The sequence below is a fragment of the Poecilia mexicana genome, unplaced genomic scaffold, assembly GCF_051168715.1.
Source record: "Poecilia mexicana isolate PSO_F unplaced genomic scaffold, ASM5116871v1 scaffold_6, whole genome shotgun sequence".
NCBI classification, from domain to species: Eukaryota; Metazoa; Chordata; class Actinopteri; order Cyprinodontiformes; family Poeciliidae; genus Poecilia; species Poecilia mexicana.
This window is the reverse complement of record NW_028263375.1, coordinates 8,185,652-8,201,193: the sequence shown is the minus strand read 5'-3', so window position 1 is coordinate 8,201,193 and position 15,542 is coordinate 8,185,652. Positions and strand designations below refer to the sequence as shown.

The following is a 15,542-nucleotide window of genomic DNA, read 5'->3' as shown; positions in this document are numbered from 1 at the left end:
CCTGACTAGAGCACAGCTAACGCTCCCCTGACCCTGGATCAGTCTCTGCTGCTGTGGTTACCTGGTCTTGGCATTTTGGACAGATCCACATGCCTTTAGGAATGGTTTTCAGGGGTGGATCCAGGCAGTCCAGGTGATAAACACGAGAACACGTGTCGCACATGAGCAACTGGCCACTGCGTCTGCACACAGTGCAGAAATCCTCGTGGATGTCTCCCTGCGAGGAAGAATTGGACCAAATCAGTTTCCGTAGGAGCCCCACCCACCCTGCATGGAGAGGCGGGGCGAGGCGGGGCGGAGGGGAGGGGGCGGGACCGTGATCTGGTTTAGTTTACAGCTGGTCTCGTTTAGAGCTCTGATGGATGTGTGTGTGTGTCTGTTAGGATGTGTGTGTTATTCATGGACTCTGTTCACTTTGTAAGGCTGAATGACAGGAAGTGATGGCTCATGGTTTCCACATGGACAACAAAGTGATGGCGGTGTGTGTGAATGGGCGACAGCGGGGCTGCGTGTGACGGGGGCGTCCGCCGTCTCCCCCATCGTTACTTACGTCCCCAGAGCCGGGGCTGGGCAGGGGGAGGGGACGGACGGGGCTGGAGGGGGAGGTCGGGGTGAGGCTGCCCAGCTCCGGGACGCTGCTGAATTTGGGTGGGCGACCTGGGTGGAATGAGACAGACGACAAAGACGGAAAAAAACAAAACAAAACAAAAAAAAAAAAAAAAAAAAAGAAAGATGGAGAGGGGGGAGAAGACAAAAAAAACAGAGCGTCTGTATGACATACCTTGGAAAGGGAGTCTTCGTTGGCTAGCATGAATCAGGGAGCAGTGAGGAAGAGGAGTCAGAAGCACAGACAGCAGTGTTAGTGAACGACACCAGCTCCATGCAGGCTACAGACAGGCCAACACACCTGCTCAGGTAACACCTCCCAACCAAACTCACGCCCTATTTGTCTTTAACTTCAGCTACGTTCAAACTGCAGGAAAATGCGACCAAAATCCAACCGTTTCATGGCACCGATCCACTTTTTTCACTTCCGATACCGATATCTGAGGTTTAGCATCAGCCAATGCCACATCGATATAGAAAAAAAAAAACAGCGCTGAATTAACTCAAAATGATTAAAAACAAAAAACAGGCATAAATGTACTAAGTTACAAATTTATTTGATAACCATCAGTACACCAAACTTAAATACACCAATACCATCACAAGCTTGGTCAAACATGTAAAAACTACATATTTAATTTGTTCAGTCCGAGCAATTAGGAGAAAAACAGCCAAAGTAAAATAAATAAAGAAACTGAAACGTACTAAAACAATAGGTCAACTACCTGGTCAAACGTAAAAATAAACTACGACACACCTTTTGTCAAATGGTTTAGAAAGTGCAATTATTAATAATTCTAAATAACATGTAAAATAAATAATATAGCATGACGTCACTCAGAGCACAAAGCATAGAATTAGACTAAATAGATCTTCACTTATATACACATTGTCACCAATACCGGATTTTGTTTAATAACGTCCGATACCGATACCCAGAGGCGCAAAAAGGGGGTATGCAGCGTATGCAACGCATAGGGGCGCAGCACCAGAGGGGGCGCCAAAACCCCGTCTGGAGGGGGCGACGCGCCGATTATGTTTTCCCATACACTCAGCGCACCTCACGCTCCTTCACCTCTCGCACATAACGAGGTAAATGTAGCGATTTTTACACTTCACGTATCATCGCCTCGGGGGGGGGGGGGTTGGTCAGCGGCGCTCCTTCACCCTGACGTTCCTTCCCTGGAGGGGGGGGCGCCGATTTATGCTTTCACATCCACCTGAATAATGTGTAGTTGCGCCACTGCCGATACCTATATCAGATCAGTGTGTCTCTAGTCTGAACTAGGGGTGGGTGATATATACTTCAAGTTTTATCACAATAATTTTGGTACTATTGTGATACAGCCATACATTTACCTAATAAAGTACTTGACAGTTCTTTATTTAAAAAGAACTATAATTCTATTAAAAAGAACTTAACAGTTCTGTTTTTTTTAGGTAAATATAACTGTGTGGCATCGTAGCCACACAAACACAAATACTGCTCTTGAAAAACATTTCCATTTGCAATACGCTTCTTTAGGACATCAGCCGCTTAAAGTCTGATTATATCACTAAACGGCTCACAGTAACTGCATTTAATAACATTTTTGAATTTACTGATATTTATTGATGAAACAAACAGTGCAGAAAATAGCAAAAATAACATTTCTGGTCATACTGTCACTTTGGTTTTTATTTATTCACCACCAATAAATGAAATTTATCATTACAAAAATAAATCAAAATTCTCATGATAAATGCCCCTCTGTTAATCAGACTGGGTCTGGCTGTAGTCTAGAATAGAACCAGAACTCACTGTAAGGTTACAGTCAGATCTGTGAATAAGCATTTGTCCCCCACTGCAGGATTCTTTTGTTTTTACTTGTTTGTTACACTTGTTTCAAAGCAAACAAGCTCTAAAATCAAGTTAAAAATCAAACTAATCTGGACCATAATCACATTTTTTTTGGTTCAGTTTCACAGGCCTCACTACTGCCAGAACACCATAATTCAAAAATTACCTAAACAGAACATACACTCATCTTTTCCAGCAGCCATTATATAGCGGTGAAACTAGTTGACCACAAGTGCTGGAGTTCCATTTCGGTTGCTAGGTAACGGGGCTGGACTTGGTTAGGGTTGCTAGGCAACTACTCTGTGCCCCTTGAATGTGACTTATCTGGAAGTTTTTAAAACGGGTCATTTGCCAAACTATTAACTTTTGCCAAAAACGATAAAAAAAAAAAAAGTGCTTGGTTTGCTTCTACAAGCAGTAGAGACGCAAATGGAAGTACAAAAAATGTACAAAATATGAGTTTGTATATTCAAATGTACAAACTCATATTTGTGCATACAAATATGACAGTTCTGAACAGTTAAAAAAAATAATAGATTGCCAAAAAAGAATTCTTTTGTTTCGTATTCTCTTCTATTCTTCTTCATGGTTCCGTATTCAAGGCTACAACGTGTTGGGAATGCAGATGCAGTGTGAGAACATGTGAATTATTGAACCCTGTGAGCTGAATATGACTGAAAATACGGCGCGGCGTACACCCAGCTTCAGATTTCATTAACCCGTCACTGAACCTGCCTTGACTGGCTAATAAATAGCGACATCTATTATCATCAGGCCGTGAACCAATGACAGTGGAGACTTAACAAGGCTGGAAGTTAAAAGACAAACAGGAAGTGAAGTAAATGAAACCAGGAGAGTCTGACCGCCGCCTCACCTCCACACCAAGCGGGTCAGAACCTCAGCTGTAGGTGAAGCTGACGTTCTGAGGGCACAAATGGGACCTGAGATCCATTTAAAGGTGCGTTAGCCTCTAGCTGCGAGTTAAAACGACAACATTCATCTGTTTTTTAGGTTTAAAATGCTTCCCGTTAAACCAGTATAGTCCCCCAGTTGAAGACCAGTGAGATGTTACACCAGCAGCTGCCTGTTAGTCGTGTTACAGCTGGAACACATCAGCATGACTCTCAGAAACAGACACCTTTTTCCTATTATTATTGAAATTAGATTAGACATTAGTACTGCCTTCAGATCCCAGGATGCATTTCTGTTAAAAGGTTAAACTGGATTTATGGATGTTTATCAAAGAGCTCCAGAAACCAGTCTGAACCCACCACAGCGAGCCACTCAAGCAGGAACCATTAGTCCCCCAGCACCATAGCTCAGCTGTGCTGGTTGCTGGGAGACCGAAGGAAGGGAGGAGCTTCTTATGGAAAGACCTTTTGGACTTAATTTGTACTCCACTTGGTATTTATAAAGTGTAGTGCCATTAGGTGTTAGTAAAATACCCTAGTGACGTGCAGCTACCCTCAGATTTCCTCCCATCCAATTAGTGAAGAGCTTATTGAGACGTTCCAAACCGAGAACCAATGGTAGGCACATTTCCGCTAATATCGTAGCTAAATTCTTTGATTTTGCTTTCGCGTTTTTGCTAAGTTTGAAATCGGTTAGCATACACAAACCTTTTCCATTTATACTCTAACTTCATTTAAACCATTTTCCATTTAAACCCTAACTCACTTAATTCAACATGTGCTAAAGAGTTAAAGCTTTGGTTATCAACTTAAGTAATTAGACATTAATATTTACGCTCTTATTTTGAAGTGGGATAAAAATTTTACCCAACAGTTCCATTTCCTAAGCACTTTAGCGTTAGCTTCGGTTAAGTACCGTGTTGGTATAGCGCAGAACTAATGTTTATGATTAGTGATTTAGGGTTAGCACAACTAACTTTTTAATTAGCGTTACCCAATACAAACATTATAGACCAAATGGCTGTTTTTGATTAGCTTGCATGCACCTATTGAACAGTATTAGAGTATCGTTCAATATTGTTTTAACTATTCTATTGAACCACCTGATCAAAGTGGTTTTATAAATTTGTGGACAGCAGGCTGAGGATGTTACCACACCTACATCTTCTATCACGTTCAGATTTTTAACCAAAATTTGAAAAATGAGCTTTGAAGTTCTGATTCCAGATGATTGTGTATTCTTTTTATTACAAGGATACTTTCTAAGCTCTCAGTTCTCTCCCTGATTATTAATGTGTGCATCCGACTGCACGCCTCAATGAACACGTATGTGAACATGTTTGGATTCAACTGAACGTCGTTTAAAGCCGCAGACACACAAGGAGACCAAAGTCCGACTTCGCTGAGGTTGTTCATGGAAGCGCTCTGACAAACGAGCAGAAATCCGCCTGACGGAAGCGACAGGAAGCAGTAGAGGAAAGGAGGAGGAGTTGCACAGCGTGTTAATAAATCTAGTCTCTACAGACTGGAACTGGTTTGGACGGGGAGTCGGTCTCTGAGTTTCATACAGACCTCTCTTCCTGGTCCCCTGGTGCAGAGGGCTGTTCAGGTAACTCACTGCACTCTTTTTCCTCTGAAACAAAAACAGAACAACTGGATCAACAGCAGATTTTATTTGTTATGACTTCCAGGTTTAGCGTCCAAACTAAAATGAAAATTTGCAGGTTAACCCAGAAGGAACAAAAGTTATCATTAATATACATAGTTCACCTATAGTGAACTATGTAAATGTGCAAATGTGCAAGGTGCAGCAAAATCAGTCATGTTAGATTGTAGCAGTCATAAAAAACATCAGCATCCAGGAGGGATTGATAACAGGTCTGATTAAAATAAACCTGTGTGCTCAAATCGACGATACCTCGGGCTCGAAAACGGCTCCGCTGTACACCGGGTTGGCCGTCGTTCTCCTCTTCCTCTCCTGCCGTTTGCTCTGGATCTCTGAGAGGACAGAAAGCAGAAGTTTCAAAGCCGAAAACGTTTGTTTTCCAGCGGCTTTTGGACCAGCAGCCGCCCGGAGCGCCGCTCACCTTCCAGGTGGTCGTGTGTGACGAGGCCCAGAGACACCATGAAGGCCAGTTTCTGAAGGAGGAAGAGCGGTTTTATCAGCAACACATGAAGGAGTTCAAATTTGGATAAACCAAGAGAAAACGTTCAATATGACGAGTTCTGCTGGTCTCACCTCGGGGTTCTCCTCCTTTTTGGGTCGAGGAGGTGGAGAGAGCGGCGGAGTGGAGGAGGACGGCAGGCTGACCGCGGCTTTCTGTTCTGCTGCTTCCAGTTTAACAGTCTGCTGAGAGGAGGATGAGGAGGAGGAGGAGGAAGGTGACGACAGCAGGTTAAGGTTTGGAGAGATGAAGAGCTGCAGGAGGATAACCAGGACCCATGAGAAATTACCCTGGACTGGAAGAACTCACATGGTGCTTGAAATAAAATCCAGACTGTTCATGTAGTTTACAGATATGCAAATAGCACCCAGACTGCACCAATGGCTGCGTTTCCATTCAACATACAACTGTGCAAATTGGAATTATGAAAATAAATCTGCTTAAAGTTGGAGTGTGTATCTTTTTATAACCAAATATTTTTTTTACATATTTGTTGAAACTGTCAGTGTGTTGACAGTTTGATTTGAGATGGTCTGAAAAAACAAGCTGCAAACTGGAAGCAGCCAATCAGAGCCAGAGGGAGGGACTTAGAGCTGTTAATCACCCTCTGTAGCGCTGCTCATACCCAGAGGTGAGCAGAGTACCCAAAAATTGCACTCAAGAGTAGCATTACTTCAACATATTTTTAGTCAAGTAAAAGTAGCTGTCCAACAAATTACTCTTGTGAAATTAGAATTTTGAAATTGTGTTTTTTCCAGATTAGTGAAATATTAAAGTTTTGTGCAGGTTTGTAATGGAGACGCAGCTACTGGAAAGTAGCACTCTGATAGCCACCATGGACTCTTACCTTGGGTTCAGAGATCAGGCTGCTGATCTGGATGGGCGGAGCTGGAGGCGGGGGAACGGGGAGAGGGGCGGGATTAGTCAGCGACTGGGCGGGGCTTGCGAGCCGCGTAGGCGTGGCAGTGACAGGCGTGGTGATGACGATGCCGGTCAGCGGGGTGGCGCCCGTCTTGCCGCACGGCTGCCCGTTCACAATGCGGACCTGGTGGATGGGCGCAGCCGAGGGCAGCGAGGTCGCCAGCTTGGTGGCCAGCATGACGGGCCTCTGCAGCAGCTGGGGGGCCGCCATCATGGGCGGGGGAGGGGCCGGGGCGATGGGGACGTTGGTGGGCGTGGCCAGCCTCGGCCTGACCTGTTGATGAACAAACAACCAATCAGGAAACGGCGCGTGTGGAAATCAGACATGGCTGGGTAACGACTCGGAGATCTTCAGGCTGACTGGTGCTCCTGAAACCAACTTCCACAGGCTTCCAGGTTGCCGAGTATTCCCAAATATTCCCAAGTATTTGTAAATATTCCTGAGTATTCCTGTTCTCCACTGTCGGATATTCAACCTGTTCTGATCTAATCATCCTCTTTGTCAGCGTTAAAGCTCCATTTTGTGCTGTCTTTGATATTTTCAGTTGCGCTTCCTTCACGTCTTCAGCTGGGCAGGTATCATATCACCATGGCAACAGAAATGTGCAAGACTCATTGTAGGCTGATCTAGGGCTGGGCAACAAATCAATTTTTGATTTTTGGAGATTACATTTTTTTAAAATTGGGATTTTTTTTTAACAATGAATCCCTTGGGTTTCAAAAGTTCAGAGTGATGTCAGCGCACCCATGGTGGCCATCTTGTTTCATGTTTTACATCTTCTACTTATTTGGACTTTGAATTTAGGTCAACTCTATCATAGAATATAAAGGTCAGGCTAAGATATTTAATTCTGAGAATAAAGTCATAATGTTGCCAGAGTACAGTGGTCATATTAGAAGAATAAAAGTTGTAATTTTATGAGAACTCCAACAGGCAAAAAAAAAAATTAATATATGGAATATTATGAAGTTATGTTTTATGCTACCAGTTTCACATACAGGAAATACTTTACCTTCTAACAAATCAGTATCAAATTATTAATAGGAAAGCTTTGAAGTGACTGAGCAATGAGTACATTTTTAATCCACATCGCCCAGCTCTAGGCTGATCACTACAACCAGGTTGTGCTGCTCATCTCTACCACTTTGTCGCCTCCTGGTCTCTGCAGTGGCTGGTGCAGTTCATACTGCAGACACCAGGGGGCGCGGCGGCTCCCTGAGGCGTTACTCAGCTCAAACATTTGCCAACATTTCCGCTTCAACTTCCAGGATTAATTAAAAAAATAAATAAATCAAAACACACACAAACAAACAGCCAGAAACTGAAAAAAATACCAAGAAGCTGCAGGAGAACAAACCGTCACCACGATAAGGTCAACACACACACACGCACACAGAGTCAGAGGGGGTCACGACCCCTCCACAACCACCTGCTCACGGGTCAGTCGGAAAAAAACCAAAAAAGAAGCACAACACGAGGAAAAGGGATGAGGCGGCACAGAGAAACGAAGTTTTAGTGCCACGGAGCAAGGCAGGAGAGTTTGCTTTGCTGCCCTCTGCTGGAGAGTGAGCACATCACCTCAGGTAGGGCCACACACACTGGTCTGAGGGGAGAGGGGTGGGGGGAGGTCAGGTTGTGGAGGCGGGGCTTCTGGGACGCACCTGTGGCTGAAAGGTGGGCCGAGGCGTCAGTCTAGGAGGAGGGACAAACTGAGGAACTCTGATTGGCTGGGCGGAGGAGGAGGTGGTGGTGGCCTGCAGCTGAGACAAAACCACAGCAGAATGTGTGTCTGTGGGTCTGACACCCCCACAGCTGTGAGCTGATCAACCCGACCGACAAACCGACCAACCGACTGCTGCCGTCACAACACGACTCTCCTCTGAGATGCATCCGCACCGACATCGGTTTAGCTTCGTTTGTTACGCAAAGCCAAAACTCTGCGTTTCTTTAGAGCTTTATATGGCAGACCACCACAAATTAGTTTAGTTAAAGGGGCAGTACCATGTGTTTTCCAGGCACATAGTGCCATTTTAAAGAACAATCAAGTAACTATGTTAACTTCAGTTGTTAAAAAAATGTTCTAAAAATCCTCTATATATCATAATTTAATGCGTTGAAATTGGGCCTCTATCTCTTTAAGATGTCCTGCTCTTCAGGAAGTCATCACAACATTGCTCTTCTATTAATCCTTTAACTTTTTTACCAGCGTCTCACTGAGAGGAAGCTCCTATGAGCTCAGTAGATCCACAAAGATTTGCCAATTGTTGCTGGCTAGTCTGAAGGAGTATGGAAGGCTGCTCAGAGAGGTAGAAACTTGGGAACTGCAGCTTTAAGGAGGAGCAGTGCCTTGAAGGCGGGGCTACGTCCAACCAGGCATTTAGCATAGCTGTATGGTTGCTATGGAGATTATAGGATTTCTCAAACATGAAACATTCAAAGCAACACTCTAGGTATGTTTTTGATGAGGGAATACTATTATAAACATGATTTAAAGCTTTAAAAAAGTAAATTTCACGCAATACTGCTCCTTTAAAAGAAAAGGAGACATCAAAATCTGGAAAGTGTAGCATGCATTTGTACATTCAACCACCCAAGCTTTGGGAAACAATTTTCTCTTCATTCTTCTTTGCAAAATTGTTCTTGTACTTGGAGAAAATCTGGACTTTGATGTCCATAGATTCTCAGGTGGATTTAGTTCTGAACTTTGACTGGGCCATTGTATGAATATATTTAATATCTAATCTAAATAAGTGGTGTCCAAAGTTTTTGCCCTGGGGTCCAAGACTGGGAAGTTTAAACTACTGATGGGTTACAAAATTTATCAAATTAAAAATGCAAAAATTAGTTTGAGATTTTATTTTTGTCTAACTACATTTTTTAAATGAAATTGTATACTATTAATCCAAAACACAAAAAGGACTCCTACACAACAATAATTGTTTTTTTATTAAATCTGTATACCATCATAAAGCCTAAACAATTTCTAATTTTATGAATCATTAGTTTTCTACTCATTGGCCAAATTTTTACCATCTTGACTTAATGTCAGGTGGCAAATAAAATCACTTTAAGGGCCACAAATTTGTTAATATGACAAGCCTAAATTTAAATGCACACCACACTTTTCAGACTAGCTTCTTGTGAATGCTGAGGCTAGTTAGCATAGCCACTGACGACAGCTGATAAACGCTTTCTTTTTTCCTGTAACTAAGTTGTTTCTGTGCCGTTAGCACATTTAGCAGTGAGTACATGAGGTTGGTTGAGGCTGATGTATATCTACATTAACGTTTTGTGCGATCTATGGGGGCCTGTTGGTGGAAACTCACTTCAGAGGGTAGGTTTAAGGAAAGCTGCTGCAGAGTTGGGGAAAATGGATTCCTTTGTGACAAACAGCAAATGGTGAGCAGATCAGAAATAAACCGTCTAATTTCTGCGCCTCATGGACTCCATCTGGCAGCAGCTGAACAGCCACCACTCATACCACAGCCTGGCAGAACTCACTCCAGACGTGGCGAGCCTATCTGAGGTCCGGGAGCGTCTCACCCGGCGCTCACAAACTGGCCCTGGAGCCACGGCGGGACGTACTCACCACCACGGCATTCTTGGACACCAGCCGCACGGGCTCCGAGCTCTGATTGGTCAGCCGGCTGGCCACCTGCAGGTTGATGGGAACGCTCTGCGAGTCGGGCTTGGTGATGGCTGTGGTTACCATAGCGACGGTGGGCGGACGCTGCGACAGGATGGCGCCGGGCAGGGCGGGCGTGGCGGCGGCTTTGAGCAACAGGGTCTTGGCGGTGAGGACCGGCGTGACCGTCAGCGTCTGTTCAGAGAAATTCACCCGGATTAACTCGGACAACAACGGGATTAAATCTGAAGAATCAATAAGAGTTAAAACCTTTAAAGCTGCAGTACGTAACTTTTGAAAAAAAAATATTTTGTACATATTTGTTGAAACTGTCACCACGTTGCGACAGTATGAGACAGATAATCTGTGAAAAAAATTGAGCTCTTCTGATTCTCCCAGTGCTAACAAGAAACAACCAATCAGAGCCAGGGGGTGGGTCTTAGTGCTGTCAATCATGTGCGTCACTGCTCATCTACCATCTCGCTTCTTCCCTTGCTCTCTGCAGCTAGCATACTATGGAGCTAAATTACTGCCATAAAGTTTGTCCCCAAAAGAAAATAAATAAATTTGAAAATGAAAAAATAAAATAAATAAATAAATAAATAAAAACCTTGAATTTGAAGAGTAGTTTTGAAATTGTTTTTCCGTTTCAAAACTTTATTTTTGGTTTCAAGCTTTTTTTAATTTCAAAATAATTTTTCAAGCCCAAAGTTTTAAATTTTTTTGAACAAAATTTATGACCCCAATTTAGCGCCATACCAGAGCCTGTTGTGATGCTAAGGCTAGTTAGCATGGCCACCGATGGCAGCGGATAAACAGTTTTCCTGTAACTGTAAATTGTGTTTTGACCATTAGCACATTGAGCAGCGAGTATAAGGTTAATTGACAGCACAAAGACCCTCTTCTTGGCTGTGATTGGTTGTTGTGGTGAATCAGTCTTTTCAGAGATTCGATTGTCATGACATGGTGACAGTTTTAACAATTATATAAAAGAGATATTTTTTATACAAAAGTTACACACTGCATCTTTATAATCAATAAAATATTATCAAACTAAATTGAATCAGAGCAGAGAGGTCACCCACCTGCTGCAGTCCTCCAGGTATCTGCTGGCTCTGCAGCAGGTTGGTCGGCTTCAGGTCGCCCCCTACTGGAGCAGTTTGAACCTGCAGCTGCAGTTTGGCCTCTGGTTCTTGCTTCACCAGCAGCTCCTTCCTCAGCTGCTCCACCACCTTTTTCTGAACACAAACAAAACAAATAAAAATCAGTTTTCTCCTTTATTCACCTCTGAAATGTCCACATGATCAAACCAACCCTCTGCAAACACTTTTATTTATTATAGTTTGTTACTTTTATACAAACACACAGAATCAGTCAGAGATGCATTCAGTCCATCAGGAAGGAACCATGATGAGCAGCAACAGGAACTGGGCTTGTGTTAAACCCAACCTGGACCAGAACTCCTCAGTTCCAGAACCAGAAGGCTCTTTTCAGTCCAAACTGAAAACATTCAATCAGTCTACTGATTATCAATATTTCTGTTAAGTGTTAAATGATCTTCTTTTATAGATAACACTTTATTTGAAGGGGGGTGAATAAGACTGACACAACACTGTCATAAACATGAATAAGCCTTCATGAATATTTATGACTGTTGTCATAAAGTGTCATTCGGTAAATTATGACACTTTTAATACAAAGTTGACATTATTCAAAATGTCTTTGTTATGACAACTTGACATTAACCAGGAAATCATTACTGTTTAAAATTTACCTTTAATAACATAAAGTTACCTAATTTTTAAAGTGTAATCATTAATACTTTTATAACAAATTTATATCAGTAATGATTTCCTGGTTAATGTCAAGTTGTCATAACAAAGACATTTTGAATAATGTCAACTTTGTATTAAAAGTGTCATAATTTACTGAATGACGCTTTATGACAACAGTCATAAATATTCATGAAGGCTTATTCATGTTCATGACAGGTGTTATGTCATGTTTATGACAGTGTCATGTCAGTCTTATTCACCCCCCTTCAAATAAAGTGTTACCCTTTTATATTATGGCATAAATTCATAAAGACAAGAAACAACAAGTACAAGGAAAGAATAAAATAAGGATACAAAGAAAGAAGGAAGAGGAGGGAAGGAACATTATAAGGAGGAAGGTGTTGAAAAACACAAAGAAGAAAAGGAAGGATGGGTAAAAGAAAGGAGGAAAGGAATATTACAAGAAAGGAAGTCGGTAAGAAAAGAAGTTCTAGACAGTGGGAACAGGAATAAAGTCTGACAAAAATTTATTTCTAATCCATAATTTCTTCTTCCACATTTCTCCAGCTCATAAAAAACTACAGAAATCAGATTCTGGATTATTCCAGACTGCAGGAACGCCAAATGTCTCCTTATATTCCCTGAAAGAGAACTAGGTATGGAAGAAAGCAAACATCAGAAGAAGAATCCAAGTTAGCAGGACAGCAGCTCAGAATCAGAAGGTCACATGGAAACAGGAAGCTGAGGAAGAGGCCCATCTGTTGCTCGGCAACAGCATGAGGCAAATGCAGCGACGGCAGATTGAAGACCGACTGAGAGAAAGAAACAGCAGAGAGTCCAAGGCTGACCTGCAGATCACACTTTCAGAGTGACCATTCATTCACTTCCTGGTTCAAGCCAGGAAGTCTCCGCTTCCAACCAATCAGAGGAGGAGTTCAACACAAAGACCGACTTGGACAGAAAAACAGACAAAACCAGGAAATGTGGTGACTTAAAACGGTAGTTTAAACCAGAAACACCAGATTTAAGTTAAGGTGATAAATTGATTTGATCAGTTAATTAAATTTTTGGTTTTTGAAGAATTCATTTTTGTAAAATTGGGACTTTTTTTTCCCACTAATGCACTCCTTACATAAAGTAATAAAGTTACCAATTTTACTATTTTATAAATTTTTTTGCTGTTTTAATGTCTTGAGTGTATTTTACAATTTACAGTAGAGATAAAATAAAAAATATCACCAAGTTTTCTGGTATTTAGCAAATACAAATAATTTTAGTAATTCTAACTGACCTAAAACAAGAAATATTTAGTCTGTTTTAACTTTAGACTAAATATGAGAAAAATGTACATGTGTATTTTTATTATATCTAAATATCTAGTTTCAACTGTACATAACATTTAATCAAACGTTACATTGCACTTTATTGCAAAATTGTACAGTTTGAATATCAAGCATCTTCCAAGCCTTAAACTAATTAAAATTCAAGAATTTTCAAGGATTTCCAGCACCTGTACAAACCCTGCTGAGGTTTCAGCTTCATTAGAGAAGCATAATTAAGACGAATGGGAGGTTTGACCCACAGATATGAAATAAAACTTCAGATTAAAGCAGCTTTTCACAATCCAGCGTCTCCATCCTGCATGATGGGAACCGTCTGATCTGTGCGTTTCACCTCAGAGTCCACACTCATCACAGCACAACAAATAAAAAAATCCAACCTGCAGGGAGCGGACAGAAATAGAAACGCTCAGAAAGATGATAAAAATAGATCTGCAACCAACAACAAAGACGCTTCAGCATCAAGTCTTCAGAAGATCCTGAAGCTCAACTAAAAAAAACCCTCCAGTTTTTAAAGAAAAATCAATCTGAAACGACAACTCCTGCAGCTCATTTACATTATTACTCACATCATCATAAAGAAACAAACAGACACCCAAGAACAAAAAGAAACTGCAAAGAAATTACGGCAAAGCCACAATCAGCCATAAAGAGGATTAAAAGAAATACAAAAACAGCATTAACATAATAATTAAGCCAAAAGAAGCATAGAAAATCTGTTAAATAACCTGCAGATAAACAGAAAAAGACTAAAAATAAAAATCACTTCATATAAAATCCAAACAATATGAATTTCTCCTTTAAAACTGAGGAAATCAGGCTTTAGACTTCCTGATTATTTTCAGAATAAAAGTCTGAGGTTCCCATCTGCAGAATGAAACCAGGAGAACATCGAGATCATCAGCTCCAAGTCACGCATCAGAACGGGTCAAGAGTCTCTGGTTTGTCCTGAGGCCAAACTAAACGTCCACGGAGAGGTCATAAAGGTCACAGAGGTCAGGGGTCAGCAGAACTCAGAGGAGGTCCCAACGTCTCGGTATGTTATGAAGAGCAACATCATCCTGTCACAGAGTTTAATTCAGTTAAAGTTACCAGATCACTGGTATCGACAAGGAAGGAGGAGAGGAAAGAAGGAAGCAAGGAAGTAGAAAGGAAGGATTAAAAGGAAGGAAGAAAACAAGGAAGGAGGGAAGAAAGGAATGATGCAAAGAAAGGGAGGACAGACACAAAGAAGGAAGGATGAAAGATGCAATGAAAACCTCAAAAGGAAGGAAGGATGCAAGCAAGAAAGGAAAGAAGGTTGGAAAAAAGGAATCCAGGAAGGATTCAGAGAAAGGAAGGAAGGATTGATAGAAAAAGAAAGAAGGGTACAAATATCTGTATAAGCAGAACTGGTCCAGGCAGCAGTAGAACTGGTCCGTATTGCCCAGGTAACCAGCAGGTTGACCCGCCGTGACCCCTGACCTCCAGGTGAGCTGGTCTACCTGTGGACTCACCTGCTTCTCGCTGAGTGCTGTGATCTTTGCCTGGAGTTCGTGGAGCTGCTTCTTCAGATCTGCGTTCTGAAACAAAAACAAAGCGGGTCAGGCTGAGCAGAACCGGACCGGACAGGATCCCGGACCGGACTGGACCCACAGAGAGACCTGCTGGGTTTTACCTGCGGGTCCTGCTTCATCTGAGCCACCAGTTTCTGCAGAAGGAGAAAAATAAGGGGTCACAGCAACACATGGTGGTGGCAGCGGCATCCTGCGGGTGTTGGACCCGGAGACTCACCTGATGGATCTGGATCTCCACCTTCAGAGCCTCCTGTAGCGTCTGTAGTTCCATCATGGATCCAGTCAGTCTGCCAGCCGATCGATCAGCCTGGAACACAAACCCGCCCGGTTACAACTTCCTGTCTGCCGATGACAGCTTCCTGTCTGAGCGGTCAAAGAGGCGCGGCGTTTTTACCTGAACACCTTCTCCAGTAGGAAAACCATCCAACTGAAGCATTAAAGTGCCGCTGAAAGCATAAAGGAACAGTATTAAACTCTGGGACCGATTTCGGATTTATTAGGAATTAATACTGGGTGATAAATCGATTTTATTAATCTGATTATTGGTTTTTGAACAGGCTGGTCACAATAAGAAATAAATCAGTTAATAAAATGATAAATTAAAACAATGTCAATAATTTCCATTTGAATTATTTACAGTTTTTCTCCTTTTACCAACAACTGGATGATCAGTTCTCTGTAAGCTCTTTTTTAGAAAAGAAAGTGAAAAACACCACTAGAACTGTGGCTCCTGATGTCAGAGGCAGAGAAAACCCACAGCACTCGAACGCACCACAGAGACCACACCCTGCTGACATCATCT

At 42.2% G+C, this 15,542-nt stretch overlaps 1 protein-coding gene across 2 annotated transcripts in view; it reads right to left on the bottom strand.

Annotated features, from left to right (window-relative positions):
* The window catches only part of phf21ab (PHD finger protein 21Ab), a 34,284-nt gene that overhangs the window by 9,668 nt on the left and 9,074 nt on the right, over nt 1–15,542 (bottom strand). The window contains exons 3-16 of one of the 2 annotated variants that reach the window (XM_014968856.2): nt 15,135–15,186; nt 14,958–15,047; nt 14,842–14,874; nt 14,681–14,746; nt 11,155–11,307; nt 10,034–10,264; nt 8,106–8,204; nt 6,370–6,717; nt 5,597–5,776; nt 5,445–5,496; nt 5,276–5,355; nt 4,930–4,990; nt 551–657; nt 62–217 (exon numbers count right to left, since the gene is read on the bottom strand). In XM_014968856.2, the coding sequence (XP_014824342.2) occupies nt 62–217; nt 551–657; nt 4,930–4,990; nt 5,276–5,355; nt 5,445–5,496; nt 5,597–5,776; nt 6,370–6,717; nt 8,106–8,204; nt 10,034–10,264; nt 11,155–11,307; nt 14,681–14,746; nt 14,842–14,874; nt 14,958–15,047; nt 15,135–15,176 (1,698 nt within the window). In that variant the 5' untranslated portion in view covers nt 15,177–15,186. The remainder of the gene's footprint in view (nt 1–61; nt 218–550; nt 658–4,929; nt 4,991–5,275; nt 5,356–5,444; nt 5,497–5,596; nt 5,777–6,369; nt 6,718–8,105; nt 8,205–10,033; nt 10,265–11,154; nt 11,308–14,680; nt 14,747–14,841; nt 14,875–14,957; nt 15,048–15,134; nt 15,187–15,542) is intronic. The other variant, XM_014968860.2, reaches the window with a different exon arrangement.